At 36.0% G+C, this 23,898-nt stretch overlaps 1 protein-coding gene across 3 annotated transcripts in view; it reads right to left on the bottom strand.

The window, feature by feature from the left end:
- The window catches only part of SEC24A (SEC24 homolog A, COPII coat complex component), an 81,703-nt gene that overhangs the window by 39,570 nt on the left and 18,235 nt on the right, over positions 1 to 23,898 (bottom strand). The window contains exons 2-10 of one of the 3 annotated variants that reach the window (XM_079144116.1): positions 23,056 to 23,523; positions 14,053 to 14,172; positions 8,754 to 8,831; positions 8,112 to 8,272; positions 7,658 to 7,830; positions 6,015 to 6,117; positions 4,654 to 4,780; positions 3,054 to 3,163; positions 915 to 1,027 (exon numbers count right to left, since the gene is read on the bottom strand). In XM_079144116.1, the coding sequence (XP_079000242.1) occupies positions 915 to 1,027; positions 3,054 to 3,163; positions 4,654 to 4,780; positions 6,015 to 6,117; positions 7,658 to 7,830; positions 8,112 to 8,272; positions 8,754 to 8,831; positions 14,053 to 14,172; positions 23,056 to 23,523 (1,453 nt within the window). Of the gene's footprint in view, positions 1 to 914; positions 1,028 to 3,053; positions 3,164 to 4,653; positions 4,781 to 6,014; positions 6,118 to 7,657; positions 7,831 to 8,111; positions 8,273 to 8,753; positions 8,832 to 14,052; positions 14,224 to 23,055; positions 23,524 to 23,898 lie in introns of all 3 variants that reach the window. The other 2 variants (XM_079144115.1, XM_079144117.1) reach the window with 2 other exon arrangements.

The following is a 23,898-nucleotide window of genomic DNA, read 5'->3' as shown; positions in this document are numbered from 1 at the left end:
TTTTTTGAGATAGGGTCTTGCAAAGTTGCTAAGATTGGCCTCAAATTTGTGATCCTCCTGCCTCAGCCTCCAGAGTTGCTTGTATTACAGGTGTGCACCACCATGCCCAGCTACTATTTGGATTCTTATACCAACCATCCCACAGTTAAAAGAGTTTTTTGAGATAATGGGGAACAAAAAGATGAACTGGATATTAAATCATCTTATGTAATTACTGCTAATTTTACTTGGTGTGATACAAAAGCTAGGGTTAAAAGTCCTGAAATATTTACAGGTAAAAATGATATGCTGGGTGGTGGGGTTGTGGCTCAGTGGTAGAGCACTTACCAAGCATGTGTGAGGCACTGGGTTCAATTCTCAGCATCACATATAAATAAATGCATAAAGTAAAGGTCTATCAATGGCTAAAAAAATATTTTTTAAAAAAATGATATGCTGGCTGAGATTTGCCAAAGGAGAAAAAAGTATGTGAATAAAAGAGGATTAGATGATACAAGAACAACAGAATGCTAAAGATGAAAAAGTTGGGAGTAGGAGGTTCATTATATTATTATTCCTTCTTACTACAGATTTGAAAATAATGTTCTTAAGAAAATGTGAGTCCTGCCAGGTGCAGTAAACTCAGTGATTTGGGAGGCTGAGGCAGGAGGATCCCAAGTTTGAGGCCAGTCAGGGCAATGTGGAAAGACCCTGTCTCAAAATGAAAAATGCAAAGGGCAAAGGACGTAGCTCAGTGATAGAGTCCCTAGGTTTAATCCTCAGGATTAAAAAAAAAAAAAAAAAGGAGTAAGACCTAGGTGATTTAAATGAATTTTTAGAACATAAATTAATTACTTATTTTTGAATTTTGAAAACTAGTCATTCATTTAGCAAACAACATTAGTTTCAGATTTAAGCTGAATTAAGACACTTACAAATCCAGATTGTCTAACAAACTCTGGCAAACTGAATTCAAGTATCCAGTTTCAACTGCATTATGAGACACATCAAAAACAAAGAGGTATACTGGAGGTTGTGGTGGTCGTAACTGAAGAAAAAGAAGAATTTCATTAAATACATTTAATAGGATTAAATTTAAACTTATTTGTTGGGTCCATATACAGCAAAACCATAAAATAAGCATTATTTACATATTAAGTGGAGACGACAGTAAAGTGTATCATAGGGTTTATAGATGCATACTTATAGGAAAAATGAGCCTATGATTGCCATAACTCTTTTCTCTAGAACAGGAAGGGGAAGAAATGTGATCAGAGGGCTTTTGGCGGTTATTAGTCATGCTCAATTGCTTGACCTATGCAGTGCTAACAAAGATATTTACTTGTTAACCTGTGTGTTCATATTTTATTGTCATTTCTATGTGAGCATATTTTGCAATTTAGGGAAATGACTGTTCTGAAAGTGACAAATCAAGTTAGCCTTGGCTGATTTACCCAATACTTTTAGGTCAAATCCCATAAAAATGTAATACTCTGTATTTTATATACTTACAAATTCAAAGATTTGTCCCCTACCCCTTTTTTTGGAGTTGGTGGGGAGAACTGGGGATTGAACTCAGGGGCACCCTACCACTGAGCTATATCCCTATCCCTTTTTATTTATTTTTTTATTTTGAGACAGGTTCTTACTAATAAGTTGCCCAGGTTTGCCTCAAACTTGCAGTCCACTTGCCTCAGCCTCCCCAATAGCTGGAATCATAGGAGTGTGTCACTCTGCCTGGTCTAAGATTTGTTTTCAATTTAAAAAAAACATCAAATAATCACAATCACAACTGGGCATACAGTACACCACTTTTCATATATTTTTGCGTGTATCACTTTCCGAATTCATAAAACCTGCTACTCAAGAGTTAAGTGAGGGGAAAAAAAAAAAAAAAAAAAAAAAGAGGCAAGAGGTAAGCCAGGAGGAAGGAATAAAAGTCTTTTCAGTAGACAGGTTTCCAAATTTAAAGGAAGCCATTCTGGCAAAACCTGGGAGATAAAAGGCACTTAGGAAGGTCAGTTCTAAAGAAGGAATGCTTCTGCTTTCTTAATGTTAATTCAACAAAGAAACAATCATTCTGCAGAAAGCATGACCAATCACCACCAAATCTTTTCTCCATAGCAAGAGAATGATCCCTCATAAATTCCTCAGTATAATCAACCCAATTGCCAAGATAATGGCTATGCCACAAAAATATGCTGAAATACTATTTTTTTTTTATTGTAAACAAATGGGATACATGTTGTTTCTCTGTTGAAATACTAAATTATTAAAGGTTGATGTTGTAGCCAGGCGTGGTGGCTCAAGCCTGTAATCCCAACGGCTCAGGAAGCTGAGGCAGGAAGATCTGAAGTTCAAAGCCAGCCTCAGCAACAGCAAGGCACTAAACAACTCATGAGACCCTGTCTCTAAATAAAAACCAAATAGGGCTTGGGTGTGTAAGTTCGATTCCCAGTACACTCCAACAAAAAAAAGGTTGGTGTTAAGTTTTATCTTCATAGTCCCCTTTCTCTATCTAGGGGTAACTATGGCATGGTAAAAGAAACCAAATCAAAAGACCTGCATTTTCTCCAACTACTACCCAGTCACTTAGTGATATGAGACAAGCCATTTAATCTAAATTCATTTTCACATAGGATTAACAGGATTTCCCTAGCTCACAGTGTAATGATCAAAATATAAGTGCTCTCTATAAAATGTAAAATGCTAAACATTCAGCACAATTATCTTTAACATGAAGATCTTAGATACTTTCAAAAGAGCATAAAAGTATTTTCAAGAGGATGTTCATCATAGCATTGTTTGTAAGAGAAAAAACTTGGGTGTGATTAACTATAAATAGGGTCCCAATATGATACTGCAAATTGCTAGATGAAGATATAAAAAACTTCAGTTGAACTTTACATACACTTTTACGTTTCAGATTTATTTTTATATACCAACTGCTTTTGTAATAAATATACTATCTGAATTTAAAAACATAAAATTTTGTTAAAGAATATTATATTTTTTTTTAACTTAAAATCCAATATTATGAAATGTGCACACTGTTTAAAAAAATGAAAGCTTACCATGTATTCTGAAGGAGCCATAAACTCAATAGTAGCATTTTGAACTTCAGGTCTTCTGTGAGGTTCTCCATAAACTCGGGTCAAAGGATTGTACATAAATTCTTCAGGTACTGTATAAAATTAACAATGTTACTGAAAGGATTAATATATCTTGCATTTGGCCATTTTCTTAATTTAGGGATTTAGAGTTAATTCAATATAGTCTAAACATTAAGAAATAATTCACTTTTTTGTTAATAAATTCACTTTGTATATTAAGTTCCACTGAATTTCTTCACATACTAAGCTACTTTTACAACTTACGGTCACTGTGATTTTTCTTTTCCCATTTCTTGATATCCTTTCTCTTAATTTTTACTGAAACTGCTTTCTGAAATCACTTGAAAAGATGAGGAAAAACTCTCACTAATGCCAATTATTTCCCTAAATTTCACAGTTATACAAGGATTAACATTTGACATATGGAAAGTATAGACTGGCTAGTCTATGGTGGTAAAACCATCTCAGAGGTTAAAACCATAAGAGATTTGTGAGTTTTATTTATTATTAAGGCATCTGGAATACCAATTACCTACTATTTATACTAGTGCTCAGAGTATTTTTTAAATTATCATTGTACCTGTCTTCCCAGTAACTGTTTAGCAATTAAAATCCCTATGTACTCTAAAAGGTAAGCAATAGTTTGTGAAATTGGCTTGCATACATATGAAAGAGGCTTCCACCTTTACCACAATTTCATTTTGTATATTAAAGCACATACCAATAAGATTACAAAGGTGCATAGAACACCATACATACATTTTGTGAATTACTATATAGTAAGAGTTTTCTTGATCTATCCTTATTTTCCTCTACATACAAACAATAAAACTGGTTTTTAAAAATCTCTCATAGTCCTCTATTTCTCAACTCTTAATGAAATTTCCTTCCAAACAGACCCTAATTTTCAATTTGAATACTGGCATATCAATTTTCTTCCCTACTCCTAATTGAATGTCACTGGTTAGATGATATTCTTCAAACATAAATTATAAAGAAGTTACTGATAGAGATCTCTTCCTCCTCAATTATTGAGAAAACTACATTCAACTGACCTTCTAGCACTGCCCACCTCCCTTCACACGCAGTGAATGAATTAGGCTGCTAGTCTGTGGACTTAGTTTCTTTCACCCTAGAGAAAAGGCATGGGACAATTTCTAAATAAAAATGTGCCTTAAATCACTGGCTTAAATACCATGAAATATACCATTTATTATATGTCCAATATAATAAATGTAAAAACATGGTTACAAAAAAATAATATCACATTTTTGCTTAAAAGGTATATAATAATTATTTATTTGTATGTAAATTTGCATACAAAAAAAGTTAACAGTAGCTTTCTCTGAGTGGAAGGATTGATTATAGGTAAATAAAGGTAAATTAAAAGGATGCTCTTTTCTTTTGAGATAGGGTCTCACTATGTTGTTATATCCTGCTGGCTCAGCATTCCTAGTAGCTGGGATTACAGGTTTGGTTTTGTTTTCATTTCACGTTTTTATTTATTATCTGATCTCCCTACAATTCAAGTAGAAATTATAAAATGTTTCAAAACACATACCATCATTGACCCGATAACATAAGTTACACTTCCATCTCCTCTGATCAAGAAAGCTGACGAAAGGGTTGATGTATGTCCTGCATGAACGGCATCTCACAATTGTACTGGAGGTAACCACAGGCAATTGCTGAAAAGACAAAACTAAGTTTTTAAAGGCAATGAATGATCCATTGTGTTGAAAGGGCAAGCATAAACCATCTCTTCCAAAAAAATTATTAGGACATTCTAATTTTTGAAGGGGGGAAAGAGGAGAATATATGTTCAAAATGCCACACACACAAAATATATGTAGCTAAATTTTCTGATTTTAAACCCTATTATTTTTCGAAAAGATTATTCTTATTGAAATCTGCCTTTAAAAATACTATTTTCTCAAACATTTACACTGCAAAACCAAGATACTACATTTACAATGTATTTTTGGCTGAGATGGCAAAGAAAATAGGAACAACATTCTGAAATACTAACCAATGAAATTATTTCCAGTTTTTGATGTTATATGAAGAGAGCTAAGTCTTAGTTCTCACAAAAGAACTGTTATAATTTGTATTTAAGGTCTATCCTATATATTAAAGGTTCCAAAACCCTTATACCATAAACCAAAGGGGGCTCAGTGGTAGGGTGCCTGCCTAGCTAGCACTGCAAAATAATAATAATAATAAATCAATAAAGGCAATAAAATACTATCACCAAAAGAAGGTTTGTTTTAGGAAAGTCACTTCACTCATACTGATCTTCAAGTATGGCCATATGTCAAGGTTTGAGTCTCAGGATATCAGTTAATCAACTTTTTGTCTCCCCTTTAAAAACTTTTTTATTTTAATTGAGAAAGAAGCAACTTCTTAAAATAACTAGTTTTGCTCCAAGAATGGCAGAACAAGGAGATGAGGCTTAAGTACTTTAATCAGTAAATTTATAATTTATTAAAATAATATGTTTATTTATTTTCTATCTGTTGAATTTTTCTTTTCTTTTCCTTCTTTTTTTTGGGTACTGGGGATTGAACCCAAAGGCACTTTGCTTCTAAGCTACATCCCCAGAGTGTCACTAACCTCATTAAGTTGCTGAGTCTGGCTTTGAACTTGTGATCCTCCTGCCTCAGCCTCCTGAGTTGCTGGGATTATAGGCATGCACCTTGGATGCCTGGATTCTTGGATTTTTCAAAAATACACTTATTTGACCTTGTCTTGAAAGTGTTTTGATAATAAAATTCTTGGTTGGATTACAAATAAGTAAATCCATCAGTGATGAAGTTCCTAAAGATAGCTCAAATTCTACATATGATTCCTTAATTACTGCAGAAAATTTCTACCACTAAGATAATTTTCTACAAGATTTTTACTTTCATTAGAGAAACATACCACTAGATCTTTGAAAGGATGAAGCAGCAGCCCCAAAGGAAGTTTGGCTTTATTCAGTAAGGCCTGAGTCTGAGGAATGCTAGTCAGTGTGCATCGAAATAACCTGTATCAAGGCAAAAAAGCACATGTCAGTTGCTGCTATGATTATTTTGAAAGGGAAAAAGAAAAGTATTTAACAGGTACATATCTTAATATTATATCAGATTACAAATGAAATATCTCAGTAGACCTTCTCAATTTTTTTTTTTTTTTTTGTACCAGGGATTGAACCCAGAGGCACTGAACCACTAAGCCACATCTCCAGTCCTTTTAAATATTTTATTTAGAGATAGAGTCTCACTGAGTTGGTTAGGGCCTCACTAAATTGCTGAAACTGGCTTTTGATCCTCCTGCCTCAGCCTCCTGAGCCACTGGGATTACAGGTGTGTACCACAATGCCTGACAACCCTCTCAACTTTTAACCCATTAAAATATTTAAGTCTAAAAAATATATTTAAGTCTAAGTTCTGTTTAGAAATAGAGCAGATGGTTACCCCGTATTATATAGCTAGAATACAGTCTCTCTTCTTGTTTTGTGTATAATATAGTCTAGACTGTCAAATGATTTATTTTTCTTTATATAAATCTAGATTACACTGGAATTACTAGGTGATGACACACACTTGTAAATGCAAACTTTTTTTTCTTTTTTGGTACTGGATTTTTTTTTTTAGTTGTTGATGGATCTTATTTTTATTTATTTATAGGTGGTGCTGAGAACTGAACCCAGTGCCTCACATATGCAAAGCAAGTGTGCTACCACTGAGCCACAACCCCAGCCCAGTAATGGGTATTGAAACTGGGGGCACTTTATCACTGAGCTATACCCCCAGTCCTTTTTATATTTTATTTTGAGACAGCTCAGAATGTCACTAAATTACTGATGCCAGTGTCTCAGTCTCCCAAACCACTAGGATTACAGGTGTGTGCCACCATGCTGGGCTGACCTTTTTTCTTTTCTCCTTTTTTCTTTCTTTTTCTTTTTCTTTTTTTTTTTTTTTGAGATAGGGCCTTGCTATGCTGCCCCGTTGTCCAGGTTAGTCATGAACTCCTGGGTTCAAGCAATCCTCCTGACTCAGCTAGGACTATAGGTGCATGCTACCATGCTTGAAAAGTTTGTTCAGTTCTGCTGAAGATTCAAAAAAACTACTTCAAAATAAAAATAAACAACAAATTTTGTAGCAAAATTCAATTTATCAGTCTTCACTACACACATTTAAACTTATGACAAATATTTATAGAAAAAATTATAATTAGGTTTATAATGAAATAAATTTTAAATAACAGCAAATAAAGAACTATATAGAATCAAATAACTGTAGTTTGGGATGCATTACCAGAACGATAATGAATAACATAATCTCATCAGAGCTAATAAGAACAGCAATCACTTCAAGAGTTACAACCCTAGTTCTTAGAACATTTCAAATCTCAAGTAAGTGAAAAAGTTTTATCTTCCGCATCAGACCTCTTTCATAAATTAGTCTACTTATACAGCTTATTCATAACACCTGAAACTAAAAAATGTATTTAAAAGACCCTAGAAAACATAGGACTTGCATAATGTCATATATAAGATGAAACAACACAATTTAAAGCCTTACTCTGGGTTACAGTTGAGTTTCTGGATGTCTTCATGCAAATTTGGAACTGGAGGCTGCAAAGGTGTTGAGGGAAGCATATTTCTTTCTTGAAGAAGATTGATAACTCTTAGCCCCTCTGGATGTAGACTTAATCCACTCATGCTTGCAGTTAAATGATTAGCACCTAAGGGAGTCTACAGATATATAATTTAAAAGTAAGCAACTTTTTTTTCTCTTTCTGAAAGTAATGAAGGGACTTGGTTCATTTCACTACATAATGAAAGTATAATACAGATTTCTTGGTCAGTTTTTTGGTTCTGGAGAAATGTGTAAGTATAAAGGTTTTATGAAGTATCCATTATTATTCTAACTGGTTATAAAAATGTTCAATACAACTTCCTAAAACTTTCCACATGTGTATACAGTTTAAACCAAAAGATAGAAAATAGGTTGGGAAAAAAAGGCAAAACTTTACCTGAGTAAAGGCCTGGGGGCCACTTGGATAATTCAAGGAAGAAGGTGGCATTCCAGTTGTACTAGGTGGTGTTGTGTTCTGATAACCAGGTGGTAAAGAGGGATATGCATATCCAACACTTCGGCTCATTTTGGGATTCTTATTAGTAAGCTGTGGTGTTGCTAGAAACAAGGTAACTTTTAAGTTCTATTTTATATTCTAGAATACTTTAATTCAACACATGGGTCCATTAAATTATGGGAATTACAACTCCAAACTCCTCTGGATTAATTTAATAAAATGAAGACAAACACTAGTAACAAAGTAACAGCAATGATTACAATCTAGTTAATGTAGACAATAGCTATAAACACACAAAAGTTTGATATATTTAATTTACTTTCGTGTCATGTAATAAATTTTGTATTCAGATTACATTTTAATTTAAAACAACTATAGTGAAAACATCTTAGATGCTCAATTTATGGAATTGGCTAAACAAATTTAGTATATCTAATTGATAAAAATACCCCATAGTCATAATAGTAGGTATGGCTACATAACACAAGTATGACAAGCAAATATGACTTCTATAATCAGAAAGAAGATTTTAAAAAAAAAGAAAAAGAAAAAAGAAAGAAAGAAACTTTCATAGCATCTCACCCAAGAAGCCACCTCCTTCAATTTCATCATAACTACTATGGACAACCATAGATCCATGATTGGTATTTGATGTAATACCTAAGAAGGAAGTTCATTAATAAGATTTAAATTAGAATGATTATTATAATTTCTGCAAGATACAAACTAATATCTTAACTCTTAGATAATTTCCCAAAAAAATAGTTTAAATCGCTGCCTACCAAAAATATTGTCTTGGTAGCACACACCTGTAATTCCAGCTATTGGGAGGCTGAGGCAGAAGGACTATAAGTTTGAGGTCAGTCTGGGGCAAACCCTGTCTTAAAAATAAAGTAAAAAGGAGCTGGACATGTGGTGTAGTAGCATAGCCTATAATCCTAGCTACTTGTGAGGCTGAGGCAGAAGTATATTGCAAGTTCAAGGCCAGCTGGGTCAATTTGGTGAGATCATGACTCAAAATAAAATATGAAAAGGCTTGGGGATGTAGCTCAGTGGTAGAGCATTTGCCCTGGGTTAATCCCTAGTACTAGAAAGAAAAAGATGAGAAAATGATATAAAACAGATGTGTCTTGAAAAGTCTGGTATTAGAAGAGGAAGAGGAAAAGGAGAAGGAGGAAGAGAGAAGAGGAAGAAGAAGGAAGAAGACAACAAAATACAGATGGCCAACAGATATCTGAAAACATGTTCAACATCACTAACCATCAAGGAAATGTAAATCAAAACTACGATGAGATAAAAGGGAAAAAAATCCAAAATGAAGTATCATCTCACTCCAGTTAGAATGGTTATTAGCAAAAAGAAAAGCCAGGCAGGCATGATGGCACATTCCTGTAATTCCAGCTACTCAGGAGCTGAGGCAGGAGAATCAGAAGTTCAAGGCCAGACTGGGCAATTCAGCAGACACTGTCTCAAAATAAATTTAAAAAGGGCTGAGGATGTATCTCAGTGATACAGCACCTCTGTGTTCAATCCCCAGTATCACACATACAAAAAAAGAAAAAAAATAATACTGGCAAAGATGTGGAGAAAGGGGAACAGCTGGTGGGAATGTTAATTAGCATAGTAATTATGAAAAAGAGTATGGAAGTTCCCCAAAAACTAAAAACAGAAATACTAAAATCAGCATGACAAAGAGATGCCTGTACGCCCCCATTTATTGCAGCGCTATATCACAATAGCCAAGATACAGAATCAATTTAGTGCCCATTGATGGATGAATGCATAAAGAAAATGTGGTACATATGCACAATGAAATATTGCTCAGCTATTAAAAAATAAATAAAATCCTGTCATTTGCAACTACATGGATGAGGCTAGAGGACATTAAGTAAAATAGCCTGGCAGCACAGAAAAACAACACATGTTCTCAAATACATATGTATACATATATATGTATATATATATATATATAACATTAAATATATATATGTATGTATATTTAAAAAGTTGATCTTATAGAAGCAAAGGAACTGTAGTTATCAGAGGCTAAGAAGTGTGGGGTGGGGCTGGGGTTGTGGCTCAGTGGTAGAGCTCTTGCCTAGTATGTGTGAGTCACTGGGTTCGATTCTCAGCACTGCATATAAATAAATAAAAATAAAGGTCCATTAGCAACTAAAACAAAACTGAAAAAAAAAGTGTGGGGTGGTGGGTAAAGAAAGGCTGGTTAATGGATACAAAGTAATGGTTAGATAGGAGAATTAAGGCTGGTTGCAGTGATATACGCATGTAATCCCAATTATTTGGGAGGCTGAAAATGAGGATTTAAAGTCAGAGGCTATCCTGGGCCTCAAAGTAAGATAAAAAGGGCTGGAGATGTAGCTCAGTCAGTGCTTGCCTGGCATGTACAAGGGGGAGGGGAGGAGGGAGGGAGGAAGGGAGGGAGGGAAGGAGGGAAGGGAGGAAGAAGGAAGGAAGGAAGGGAGGGAGGGAGGGAGAAAGGAAGGGAGAGAGAAAGGAAGGGAGAAAGAGAGAGAGAGAAAGAAAGAGAGAAAGAGAAAGAGAGAGAGAGAGAGAAAGGATGAATTAAGTTCTAGTGTTCTATAGAACAGTAAGGTAACTACAGTTAAAATAATTTACTATTTCAAACCTATCGTGGTCTAGGGATGTTTGCCTAGTATGTGAGAGTCCCTGGGTTCAAATTCCAGTACTGCCCAAAAGTGTGTATAGGTAGATAGATAGATAAATACATATCCACATATATACATATGCATGTGTACGCGCGCGCGCACACACACACACGAGATGATTTTAAATGTTCTCAATGCAAAGAAATGATAAATGCTTGAAGCAATAGGTATGCTAATTCCCAGATTATATATCCAGATTGTGTGTGTGTGTGTGTGTGTGTGTGTGTGTATGGAAATATTACACTGTACCTGATAAATATGTACAATTATTATGCTTTTGTTATTTTGATACCAGGGATTGAACCCAGGGGCACATACCCACTAAGCCACATCTCCAGCCCCCCCCTTTTTTAATCATGTCATTTCTTTTTTTGCTTTTATTTTATTTATTTATTATTTTTTATGTTGTGCTGAGGCTTGAACCCTTGAACCCAGTACCTCACACATGCCAGGCAAGCACTCTACCACTGAATTACAACCCTCGCCCACCAGTCCCTTTTTACATTTTATTTAGAAAGAGGGTCTTGCTAAGTTACTGAGACTGGCTTTGAACTCATGATCCTCTCACCTCAGCTTCCCAAGTCGCTGAGATCACGGGCATGCAATTCACACCTGGCTATGTATTGATTTTTGATAAGGTCAGATGTTGATATAAATCTCAAAAATGCAAGTTTTTAAATACATAAATATTTTAAGAATTTTAAATGGGACTTTGAGGGAAAGGAAATTTTAGTCTTTAGAAGGAGTATTTTTTCTTTTTTTTTGTTCTGGGGATTGAACCAAGGGCCTCATACATGCTAAGTGTGTGTTCTACTACTGAGCTGCACCCCAAATTTCAGGAAAAACTCTTTCATCTTAAATTGGGCCTAAGCCAAAGGACCATTGCAAGGTTTTGCAAAACCCAACACCACAAAAATGACTTCAAAAAAGGATGGTAGAAAAAGAATGGTCCTTTGTGGAGTATTTAAAATTATACATGATCTGAAAGATTCTGGCAATAGTAAAAGCTGCATTAAAAACCTCCAAAAATGCCACGTGTGGTAGTAATCCCACACCTGTAATCCCAGTGGCTTAGGAGGCTGAGGCAGGAGGACTTCGAGTTCAAAGCCAGCTTCAGCAAAACCAACGCGTTAAGCAATTCAGCAAGACCCTGTCTCTAAAGAACATTACAAAATAGGCTGAGGATGTGGCTCAGTGGTCACAAGTGCCCCTGAGTTCAATCACTGGTACACACACACACACACACACACACACCAAAAAAAATCAATATTAATACTGTTGAAAGATAAACAAAAATGATGAAGATAAAAGATCTTATTTTCAAAATAAGTAACAGAGTGAACTCAAAATTAATTTGAAAATGACATACAGTCATCCCTGCACTAGTTTGGGGGGACTGGTTCCAGGAACCCCCACAATAACAAAATTTGCAGATGCTCAAGTCCTTTATATGAAATGGCATAGTAACTGCATATAACATACACACATCCTCCTTTATATTTTAAATCATCTCCAGATTACTTAAAATACCTAATACAATATACAACTATGTGAATAGTTGTACCATATGGTTAGGGAACAATAAAAAGAAAGTCTGTACATGTTTAGCATAAATTAAAATTTTTTTCAAAATTTTTGATCTGAGGTTGGTTGAATCCTCAGATGCAGAATCCATGGATACAGAGGACAATTAGAAATGTTTTAAGTCCAGAGGACAACCACTGAAATCAGATAAAAACTTTAACTTGTCTTCTCCCAAAACCATACAGGACTAAAGATAAATGCCAGGGATATCTGCTTATGAGGGCTAAAACTTCATTTCCAGATACCTCTGTTATTTATGAGTTCTAATTCAGGGACAGAAAACTAAATTCAGCAAGCAGCATCAACCTCTGGCACCTAAGTACAAAAGTGCTAATAATGAGTAACTTCCTTCCAATTCTCAAGATCAGCATGACTTTAGCCATGAATTAATAAAGAAAACTTCAGTAAAACTTTTAGTAGAAACAAATAAAACAACAACAACAACAAAAAAAAAAAATCAGGCAAGTGAATTTTTCTTTGTTAAGTATTTAATATTTATCATAGATTGATCAAAGTTAGACTGTGGCAACCAGAGAGATAATACCTGATTATATTGTTACTCATGATTAACACCAACTTTTCCCCTACTTATAATACTTTAAAAAGTAATGCTAGAAGAAAATACAAAAATAAATGATATTGATTCTATTCAATATAAAAATATGGGCAAATGTTTTTACCCCTCTGTTTTTCTATATCCATGTCTTAGGGCAACGGCTATATTTTTCTAAAATTAAATTTCTTACTTTACAAAATATTTAATGCTTAATTTCAAAGTTACATTACAAGATAACATATGAAGACATTTTACTTGAATAAAACTGCAAAATGCTTGTACATTTGACTTTTATTCTAATAAATATTTATTAATATTTATAATAATGCTGGTGATCAAAATACAATTATTTTAAAAGGATAGTTCTTTTTTTTTTTTTTTTTTTTTTTTTGCTGTGCTGGGGATTGAACCCAGGGCAAGGCAAACACTCTACCAACTAAGCTATCTCCCCAGCCCTAGTTCTATTTTTTTTTTTTTTTTTTTTTTTTTGTATGGGGGATTGAACTCAGGGGCACTTAACCACTGAGTCACATCCCCAGTCCTTTTTCTATATTTTATTTAAAGATAGGGTCTTGCTGAGTTGTTTAGGGCCTCAGTAAGTTGCTGAGGCTGGCTTTGAACTCATGATCCTCCTGCCTTAGCCTCCTGAGCCACTAGGATTCCAAGCATGTGCCACTGCGTTAAAAGGATAGTTCTATAATCACGTCCAGAATTTTTTTAAAAAAATCTACACAATAACAAAAAAGCCTTAGAAGGGCTGAAGATTTGTCTGTAAGGTAGAGTGAGCTCTGTATACCCAAGGCCCTGGGTTTAATACCCAAAACACACACAAACACACACACACAAGAGCTAAGAGAAATGGTTCCCAAATGCTATTTCACATCAATGGAAGTCCTGAGAAAAATTTTAAAACTACTTATTCCTGAAGCCAATTCCTAATCCAAACTGGATTTTCTTGAAAAACACGACTCTTATGCACAAGATTCAGATAATAGTCTTCTTTTTGTCCTAAGTCAAAACATTTGGAACTAAAATTATTTTCTGATTTGCTCACCTTCTTGATTGACAGCTGAATTAAATGGAGGCTGGGGTGCAGGTCTGTGTGATGAATTCTGGGGCATGGGGTCCCTTATTGGAGGTGGGCCTCTAGGTGGAGGGGGCCCATGAGGAGTTCCTGGTTGGAAAGTGGTAGGCAGAGGAGGATTCCGTAAGGGAAGTGGTGAACCTTTGGAAACATTGATTTTTCACATCACTTAAAAACTTAAGACAAAGGTCAAAAACAATCTTTACCAAAGCTGAACAACTTCCAAATTTACATTTTAATTATAAACCACAACAAGTTATTAGAAATACAGTTAACTTCCTAAATATATAACTTCATATGTATGCCTTACATATTTTCAACTCTCTCCTACCATGATTGTTATCTATCAGTAAATTTTTAAAGTATTTTTTAGTTGTAGTTGAACACAATACCTTTATTTGATTTATTTATTTTTATGTGGTGTTGAGGATCAAACCCAGTGCCTCTTATGCGCTAGGCAAGCGCACTACCACTGAGCCACAACCCCAACCCCTCTATCAGTTATTAATGCAATATTAAAAAGTAAGTATCAGGGCTGGGGCTGTACCTCAGTAGTAGAGCACTTGCCTAGCATGTTGTGAGGCACTGGGTTTGATCCTTAGCACCACATAAGATAAATAAAGGTATTCTGTCTATCTACAACAACAACAAAATTTTTTAAAAAAGAAAGAAATATCAAATCACTTCTAGAGTAAATACAATGCCCTGCTTATTGATTAATTTTTCATTAACTGATTACAGGTTTAAGCAGTTGTGAAATATTCTAAAAGAAATTAACATGAGTAAAATTCTATTAATTTTCTTATTAATTTCTATTTTGTTAATTTTGTTTGCTAACATAATCTGTTCAATTAACATCAAGTTGACAGCTTTTTAAAAATACAAATTAATAATTTATGAACTAAATTGTAACAATTTTCCAAGTTTTACTTAATTTTGCTTCATTTTTGTTTTTTTGTGGTACTAGGGATATGAACCCAGGGTACCCTACTACTGAGCTACATCCCCAGTACTAACTACCTATCTGTCTATCTGTCTATGATACTGGGGGATGGAACTCAGGGACATTTAACTATTGGGCCACATCCCCAGCCCTTTTTAATATTTTGTTTAGAGACAGGGTCTCACTGAGTTGCTTAGGGCCTCACTAAATTGCTGAGACTGACTTTGAAGTCATAATCCTCCTGCCTCAGCATTCCAAATTGCTGGAATTACAAGTGTGTAAGACCATACCCAGTCTAATTTGCTTTCTTTTGCTGGGGTATAACTGCTAAAGATGAGATTATAAATTGGTACTCTGCTCAGTGTTCACCTAATAATAAAGTTAGTTTACTTTCTATATTGGCTTAAATACTTTATAAATACAGCTAGAATTGTGGCTCTATGCTAAAGCTCTTGCCTAGTATGTCTGAGGCACTGGATTTGATCGATAACACTGCAAACACACACATAAACACACACACACAAGCATGTGTGTGTGTTCATAAGCATTTGTATGTTAAAAATTTATAGAGGGCTGGGGAGATAGCTCAGTCGGTAGAGTGTTTGCCTTGCATGCACAAGGCCCTGGGTTCGATCCCCAGCACCCCAAAAAAAAAAAAAAAAAAAAAAAAAAGATTTCACTGGGCAGGATGGCCAATATCTATAATCCAGGTGACTCAGGAGGCTGAGGCAGGGGGACTGCAAGTTCAAAGTCAACCTTAGCACCCTTAGGTTCAATAAATGATTTTTTACCCAGTATAGTGGTGCACACCTGTAATCCCAGCAACTCAGAAGCCTGAGGCAGGATCACAGGTTTAAGACCAGTCTCAATAACTTTAGACTCTCAGCAACTCATCTACCTCATCAACCTCATTAACCCTATCTCAAAATGCAAAATAGCTGGGCATGGTGGTACAGAGTTGTGCATGCCCTGCACAGCTCTATAGGCTGAGTGAGGCAGGAGGATCGTAAGTTCAAAGTCAGCCTTAGCAACTTAGCAAGGTCCTAAACAACTTGGTGAGACCCTGTCTCAAAATAAAATATAAAAAAGGGCTGGGAATGTGGCTAAGTGGTTAAGCATCCCTGGGTTCAATCCTGGGTACCTAAAAAAAAATTAAAAATAAGTTCAAAATGAAAAAAAAAGGACTAGGGTTGTAGCTCATTGGGAAAGCACCCCTGGGTTCAATCCCCAGTACCAAAACGTGTGTGTGTGTTTAAGTTTTTCTGAGCTAGATTTCATCATGTTACCCAGGCTGGCCTTGAACTCCCAGACTCGCTCAAATGATCCTCCTGCCTCAACCTGTCAAATAGCTAGGAGTATAGCATGCACCCTGATACCTGGATTTTTTTTTTTTTTTTATTAAATAAATATTTTAAAGTTAGCTTACCTTCTGTAGTGATTAAAATATTACATTAGGAACATTCCCTAGGCCTAAAAATAGGGAAATTAGCCAGTTACAGTATTATGCACACCTGTAGTCTCAGCTACTCAGGAGGCTAAGGCAGAAGGATCATGAGTTACAGCTGAGCCTGGGCAACTTAGCAAGACTCTGTAAATAAAATCTGGACATGATTCAAGTTTATGTATAAGCATTATAAAATACTCATATCCAAAACGCATATCCATCAAACTAAGAATGACATAATATTTGTCCTTGTATCAACCAGGATATCACTGCTCTAATTTTCTATTTGGACCATAAATCCTAACTCTATAAAAATAAGATGAGTTACTTTTTAAGGATGTTCCATGTGATATCAAAGTTTCAAACCCACAACTACCTATTCTTTCAAGTTAACCACATAACTTCTACCTTCCATCTCAATGCCAAAGTCTACAAAGTAGATGAAACACGACTGAAATATTTTTCATTCCAGGACTTTTTTTTAAAAACGTCTGAGTTTGTAAGTAACATAGGCAATAAATTTTACTTACAGTATACAGTTAACTCTATATTTTATACAATTAAAAGAATAAATGTACCCAAATGAGAATCTCAAAAAGTTTCTTGATGGGTGCAATGGCTCACACCTGTAATCTCAGCAAATCAGGCTGAAAAGGAGGATCGCAAATTAAGAGGCAGGCCTGGGGAATTTAGCAATGCCCTGTCTCAAAATGGAAAGGGCTGGAGATGGGGTTCAGAGGTAGAGCATCCTTAAATTCAATCCCCAGTACCAAAAAAATAAAAATAAAAATCATCACTGTTAAAGTCTCCAGAATTGAAAAAAATCATTGTTATTCAAGAACTTTATAGGGCTGGGGTTGTGGTTCAGTGGTAGAGCACTTGCCTAGCATGTGTGAGGTACTGGGTTCGATTCTCAGCACCACATATAAATAGATAAAATAAAGGTCTGTCAACATCTAAAAAAAATTTTTTTTTGAAAAAATAACTTTATAAGATGGGCGCAGGGGCACGCACCTGTAATTCCAGAAGCTGGGGAGGCTGAGGCAGGAGGATCAAGAGTTCAAAGGCAGCCTCAGTACAGTGAGAACCTATCTCTAAATAAAATACAAAATAGGGTTGGGGATGTGGCTCAGTGGTCGAGTGGCCCTGAGTTCACTCCCCAGTACCCCTCATCCCCCCCAAAAAGGAACCTTATAGCTCTCAACAAGATTGATCTACTTATTGTTGGCAAAGTGAAAACAAAGATTACAGAAATGTAACTCCCTTATCTAAGAAGCACCCACACATATCTATGGCAGTACAGATAAGTCAAAGGAACAAAGGGGCAAGGTACATTACCAACTCAGCATGAATAAGAATGCATGATACATCTGACCACAAAGATATAAAAACCTAATGATTAACAAAATACAAGTGAGCTTATAGAGTTTTTACAACTTTTAGAAGAATATTTTGAATTTAAGATATGCTACATTTAATGTAACAGACTTTTTCATAAAATTTTTGGAAATTTTTTTTTCTTTTTTTGCAGTGCTGGGGATTGAACCCAGGGCCTCACATATGCTAAGCAAGAATCTAGTTGAATAATTTCTATTTATAACACTAGAGTTTCAGAATCAGGCCAATTAATATAAAGGCTGCTAAAAGGCAGCCTATTAGGAAAAATCAGAAAATTTAGTTCAAGGACTAGAAACACAGCATAATTTATAGCTTTGGATATCAGACTATCAGGTACCTATTATCAAGTATGGGTTAAAAAAACAAGTGAAAATATGGCATTTTTTTAAAGACATAAGAAAAACAAGAGGAATCATACACTTAGGTTCATTGTAAGCTTATATATCTTTCCCCTTCTTTTATGTGGAAATGGTTATAAATTTCAGCACTTATTTATGTCTCTATCATCACATTCATGCTGCAGTCCAAATGCTCTACCTGAGGGCCTCCGTTAAAGCCAAAGAAATTTCAGATTATCGATCACGTGCCTTTTTTAGAAGATACACCTGCTGGGTGTGGTGATGCAAACCTGTAATCCCAGCTGCTCAGAAGGCTGAGGTAGGAGTATTGCATGTTCTAAACCAGCCTTACCAACTCTGTGAGGTCCTGAGCAACTTGAAGAGACCCTGTCTTCTTAAAAAAAAAAAAAAAAAAAAAAAAAAGGTACACCTACTCTTAAATATAACTCCCCACCAGGCCCGCCCCACACACAGATGGAGTCTCATTTCACTATGTCACCCAGGACAGCCCAAAACTACTGATTTAAGCAATCCTCCTGCCTCAGCCTCCCAAGTAGCTAGAAGGCTGGGGAAAATAGTTTATTTTATATAGTATGTTTTCTCCAACTATTTTCTTGTGACTTTGGGTGAAGTTATTCAAGCTTCACATTTCTTATCTATAAGAGACTGCTGTGAAGATTAGATAATGCATTTAACAGTTTGATAGAGTGCTAGAAAATCCTTGCCCCCACAAAAGCACCCCTCCAAAAAAGAATATGCATTAATTTTCAAGAGACAGATGCTCATGCATGGTGTCAAGTAAATTAGATTAAAAGTAATCTAAAGGCTACCAATTGTGGATTGAAAAATTTACACAGAAGGCAGAGCATGATATGCTCAGTAAGAGTGAGGTTAAGGTTCAATATCCAATACTCCCTGCCCACCCCCTTACACACACAAAGATTTCTACCAAGAAACTAATTTTCTAAAAGAATCCTTAATCTCAGACTGGAGTTGTAGCACAGTGGTAGAGCGCTTGCCTAGCATGTGTGAGGCATTGGGTTTGATCCTCTGTACCACATAAAAATAAATATATAAAATAAAAGTATTGTGTCCACATACAACTAAAAAAAAAAATAAAAATAAATAAAAAGAATACTTAATCTTTACAAGACCAAAATGTATTCTCTAGAGACAGTGGTTGTCAGAGGCTTAGCAAAGTATTAACAAGCTACAAACCTCATGGTGTGTACACCATAAATAAGAAATACATATTTTTTTTTTAAAAAAGGTAATTACTGATATTAACTATTTCACTTGGAAATTCTTCATTTTCTTGAAAACATCTGCTGAGCAATGTCAATCTGGAGATCCCAATATGGAATTTTAAACACTTTTCAAAGTAAAACTATCAATGATGGTAAGTTTCCAAGACCGATCATCTGAACAGCAAAAATTGAAAGGTGAAACAATTAAATGAACCTACTTTTGAACCAGATGTGACCAAATACTGAGTTTAAAAAATACAATGATGATCATCCAGTTCAAAAATATATGGTTTTCTCTCCCAAACTCCCAAATTGTGTTGATGTACAGACTCAACACAATATCGGAAATAAAACCCAGCTATCTTTTCTATAAAATTTAACAACCTGGGGGTGGGGAGATAGCTCAGTTGGTAGAGTGCTTACCTTGCATACACTAAGGCTCTGGGTTCTAATCCCCAGCGCAAGAAAAAAAAAAAATTTAACAAGCTGATTCTGAAAGTCTCAAAAAAATACAAGGGAACCAGAGAGCCAAAATAATCCTGAAAGCAAGAGTTAGAGAAGTCAATCTTCATGAACTCAAAGTTACTATAAAACTAACAGCAATCAAGATATTTGGGAGGGTTTGGTGATAAAGGATTTACTTAGCATACAAAAGGCCCTGGGTTTCATCCCCAGCACTACACACACACTCCCCAAAGAAAATAACTCAAGTAAGAAATACAGAAAAAGAAAAAAGATATTTGGTACAGCCATAAAAATATACATACAGATCAATGAAATAAAATTGGGACTCCAGAAATAAACCTTTAACTTATGATCAACTGATTTTTTAATAAGTATATTTTTTAGTTGTTGATGGACATTTATTTATTTATATGTGGTGCTGAGAACTGAACCCAGTGCCTCACACAAGCTAGTCAAGCACTCTACCGCTGAGCCACAACCCCAGCCCATGATCCATTGATTTTTGAGGTTTTTTTTGTTTTTTGGTTTTTTTTTTTTTTTTTTTTTTTTTTTTATTAGGGGAGGGAGTTTGGTACCCAGGATTGAACTCAGGGGCACTCACCAGTGAGCCACATCCCCAGTTCTATTTTGTATTTTTCTTAGAGACTGGATCTCACTGAATTGCTTAGTGCCTCACCATGGCTGAGGCTGGCTTTGAACTTGCAATCCTCCTGTCTCAGCCTCCTGAGCTGCATGCACCACCATGCCGCGCTTGATAAATTGTTTTTAACATAGGTACTAACAATAGACTGGTATTTCCATTGGATAGTGCTGGGACAACTGTACAGATAACCACATGCACAACAATGAAGCGGGACCCTTACCTAACAATATACACAAAAATTAAAACTAATTAAAAGAACGAGCTGAAATTATAAAACTTTCAGAAGAAAACACAGGTATAAATCTCTGCCTATTGCACTGAACACTAACCACAGCTGTGCTCAGTAACACTCCTCACTCCAAAAGCATTGTCTCAGTTGGACATGGTGGCAAATGCCTATAATTCCAGAGACCCAGGAGGCTGAGGCAAGAGAATTGAAGATTTCAAGCCAGCCTAAGCAACTCAGTGAGGCCCTAAGCAACTTAGCAAGACCTGATCTCAAAAGAAAAATTAAAACGGGATGGGGAAATAGCTCAGTAGTAAAGTGTACCTGGGTTCAAAACCCTTTCCACACAACCAAAAAAAAAAAAAGAAGGCACTGTCTTTAGACCTACCTACAACTCCACAATTCTGCACATTCTGGGTCAAAAACTGCCTACAGCTAAGCCTCAGATTAAGATCAAAGAAAGACCATAATGATTCTGCTTTCCTAGACAGTAAGGTAGAAACCAATTAATAAAAGTAGTGGCCACTCTGATATGTTGATGCTGACTCACAATAGGCAGGTGCCGGTGTGAAGAGTAGAAGTTCACCAGATTGGAATAGGGGAATGGAGGAAAGGGAGAGGAGATGGGAATGGGAAAGACAATAGAATGAATCAGACATAACTTCCTTATGTTCATAAATGAATACACAACCAGTGTAACTTCACATGATATACAACCACAAGAATGGGAAGTTATACTCCATGTACGTATGATATGTCAAAATATATTCTACTTGGCAATTATCAATAATACAAGCAATAATAAATGTTGGCAAGGATGTGGGGGAAAAGGAACACTCATACATTGCTGGTAGGGCTGCAAATTGGTGCAACCAGGGGCTGGGGATATATCTCAGTAGGTAGTCCTTGCCTCGAAAGCACAAGACCCTGGGTTCAATCCCCAGCACCGCAAAAAAAAAAAAAAAAAAAAAAAAATTAAATTGGTGTAACTGCTATGGAAAGCAGTATGGAGATTCCTCAGAAAACTTGGAATGGAACCATTTGACCCAGTTAACTCTCTCCTTGGGTATACCCAAAGGATTTAAAATCAGAATATTACAGTGACACTGTCACTTCAATGTTTATAGTAGCTCAACTCACAATAGCTAAACTATGGAATCAACCTAGGTGCCCTTCAATAGGTGAGTGGATAAAGAAACTGTGGTGTATAAATACACAATGGAATATTACTCAGCCTTAAAGAAGAATGAAATTATGGCATTTGGCAGTAAATGGATGGAACTGGAGAATATTATGCTAAGTAAAATAAACCAATTCCAAAGTACCAAAGGCTGAATGTTTTCTCTGATATGCGGATAATAATTCACAATAAGGGGGAGTGCTAGGGAAGAACAGAGGTAATTTGGATTATACTGAGGGGAGTGAAAGGAAGGGAGCGCGTGAAGGGATAGGAAGGATAGTAGAGTGAATCAGACATTATTACCCTATGTGCATATATGATTACATAACTGGTATAACTCTACATCATGTACAACCAGAAGAACAAGAGGTTATACTCCACTTATGTATGATGTGTCAAAATGCAATCTACTGTCATGTATAACTAATTAGAACAAATTCAAAAAATACATTCTGTCAAAAAAGTAAAAAAGTAGTGGCCAGACGCTAAGAAAGTGGTTCTGCAAATATACCTAAATCCCTGAAATGTCACAAGTAACTCAAAGAAAAACCAGCCTGTAACTATTCAGAGGCTGAGGGGGAGGATAATTTGAGCCCAAGAGTTCAAGGCCAGCCTGGGCACATAGGACCCTATCACTCACATACACACAAATGACAGCACGGTGGCCCACCTCTATAATCTCAGTGGGAGGCTAAGACAGGAGGATGTGAGTTCAAAGCTAGCCTCAGCAACAGAGAGGTACTAAGCAACTCAGTGAGACCCTGTCTCTAAATAAAATACAAAATAAGGTTGGGGATGTAGTTTAGTGGTTGAGTGCCCCTGAGTTCAAACCCCAGTACCCACCCACCCCGCCCCCCCCACACACAAAAAACTCAAAGGATACCTTCAAAGGAATGAAGCAAAGCAAAAATAATTCATTAAATTCTGAGTTAGTTCAAAGGCATTAGAAATAATTTATTTAAAGATTTATAATAATTTTTTAAACCAACAATCTTCCATGTGGTTTTAAGGTTTTAAGTATTCATTCAAATCCCTAAATAAGCAAAAGTTGTTTACTTCTACATTTTTTAACATTCCTAAGAATACTACCTGATTTTATGAAGCTGTTTTGAAGTGAAGGGTCTCCAGAAGAAACATATTGATGATTTGTTGTTAAACTCGTACTCCCCAATACAGTTGGTTGTGATGATGCATGAGGACAATAGTTTGTCTGTGATCCTGTGGGTGGATAGTTATATTGCCAATTTGAAGGTGGTGGTACATTGGCTCCAGGAGGAGAGCTACTGGAAGGCATTGGTGCAGCAGCTGAATTCTGAGAAGCAGGTAGTGGCATTCGAGGAATAGGACCACTATGGAGTGAAGGTGTTACTGGATTAGAAGCCACAGGTGGTCTATTAAGAGTTTGCCCAGATCCCTGAGAACCACCATAGTTAGACTCTCCAGAGACTGGATTCAGAGTCTTTGCTGGTATTAGATGAGGGTAGGATCCTGGAAGCTGGAAATTATATCCTTGACTCACTGACACTTGTGAAGACATCAGTGCATTTTGGACAGGACCTTCCAAGAAGAAGAGAAGTAAAGATTAGTCTTGCAAGTGAATATAATGACACTTAAAAAATACAGTAGGCCCAAGCACAGTGGTGCACACCTGCAATTCAGGAGGTTGAGGCAGGAGGATTGCAAATTTGAGGACAGCTCAGTAACTTAGCAACCTTTAAGCAACTTAGCGAGATCATGTCTCAAAAAATAAAAAGGGCTAGGAATGTGGCTCAGTGGTTAAGTGCCCATGGGTTGAATTCCCAGTACAAAAAATTAAAAATACAGTAGTGCTAGGAGTGGTGGCGCATAGCTGTAATCCCAGGTGCTCTGGAGACTGAGGCAGGAAGATCACAAGCTGGAGGCCAGCCTGAGAAATTCAGTGAGACCCTGTCT

The sequence above is a fragment of the Sciurus vulgaris genome, assembly GCF_902686455.1.
Source record: "Sciurus vulgaris genome assembly, chromosome: 6".
NCBI lineage: Eukaryota > Metazoa > Chordata > Mammalia > Rodentia > Sciuridae > Sciurus > Sciurus vulgaris.
This window is presented reverse-complemented; position numbering and strand designations above follow the sequence as displayed.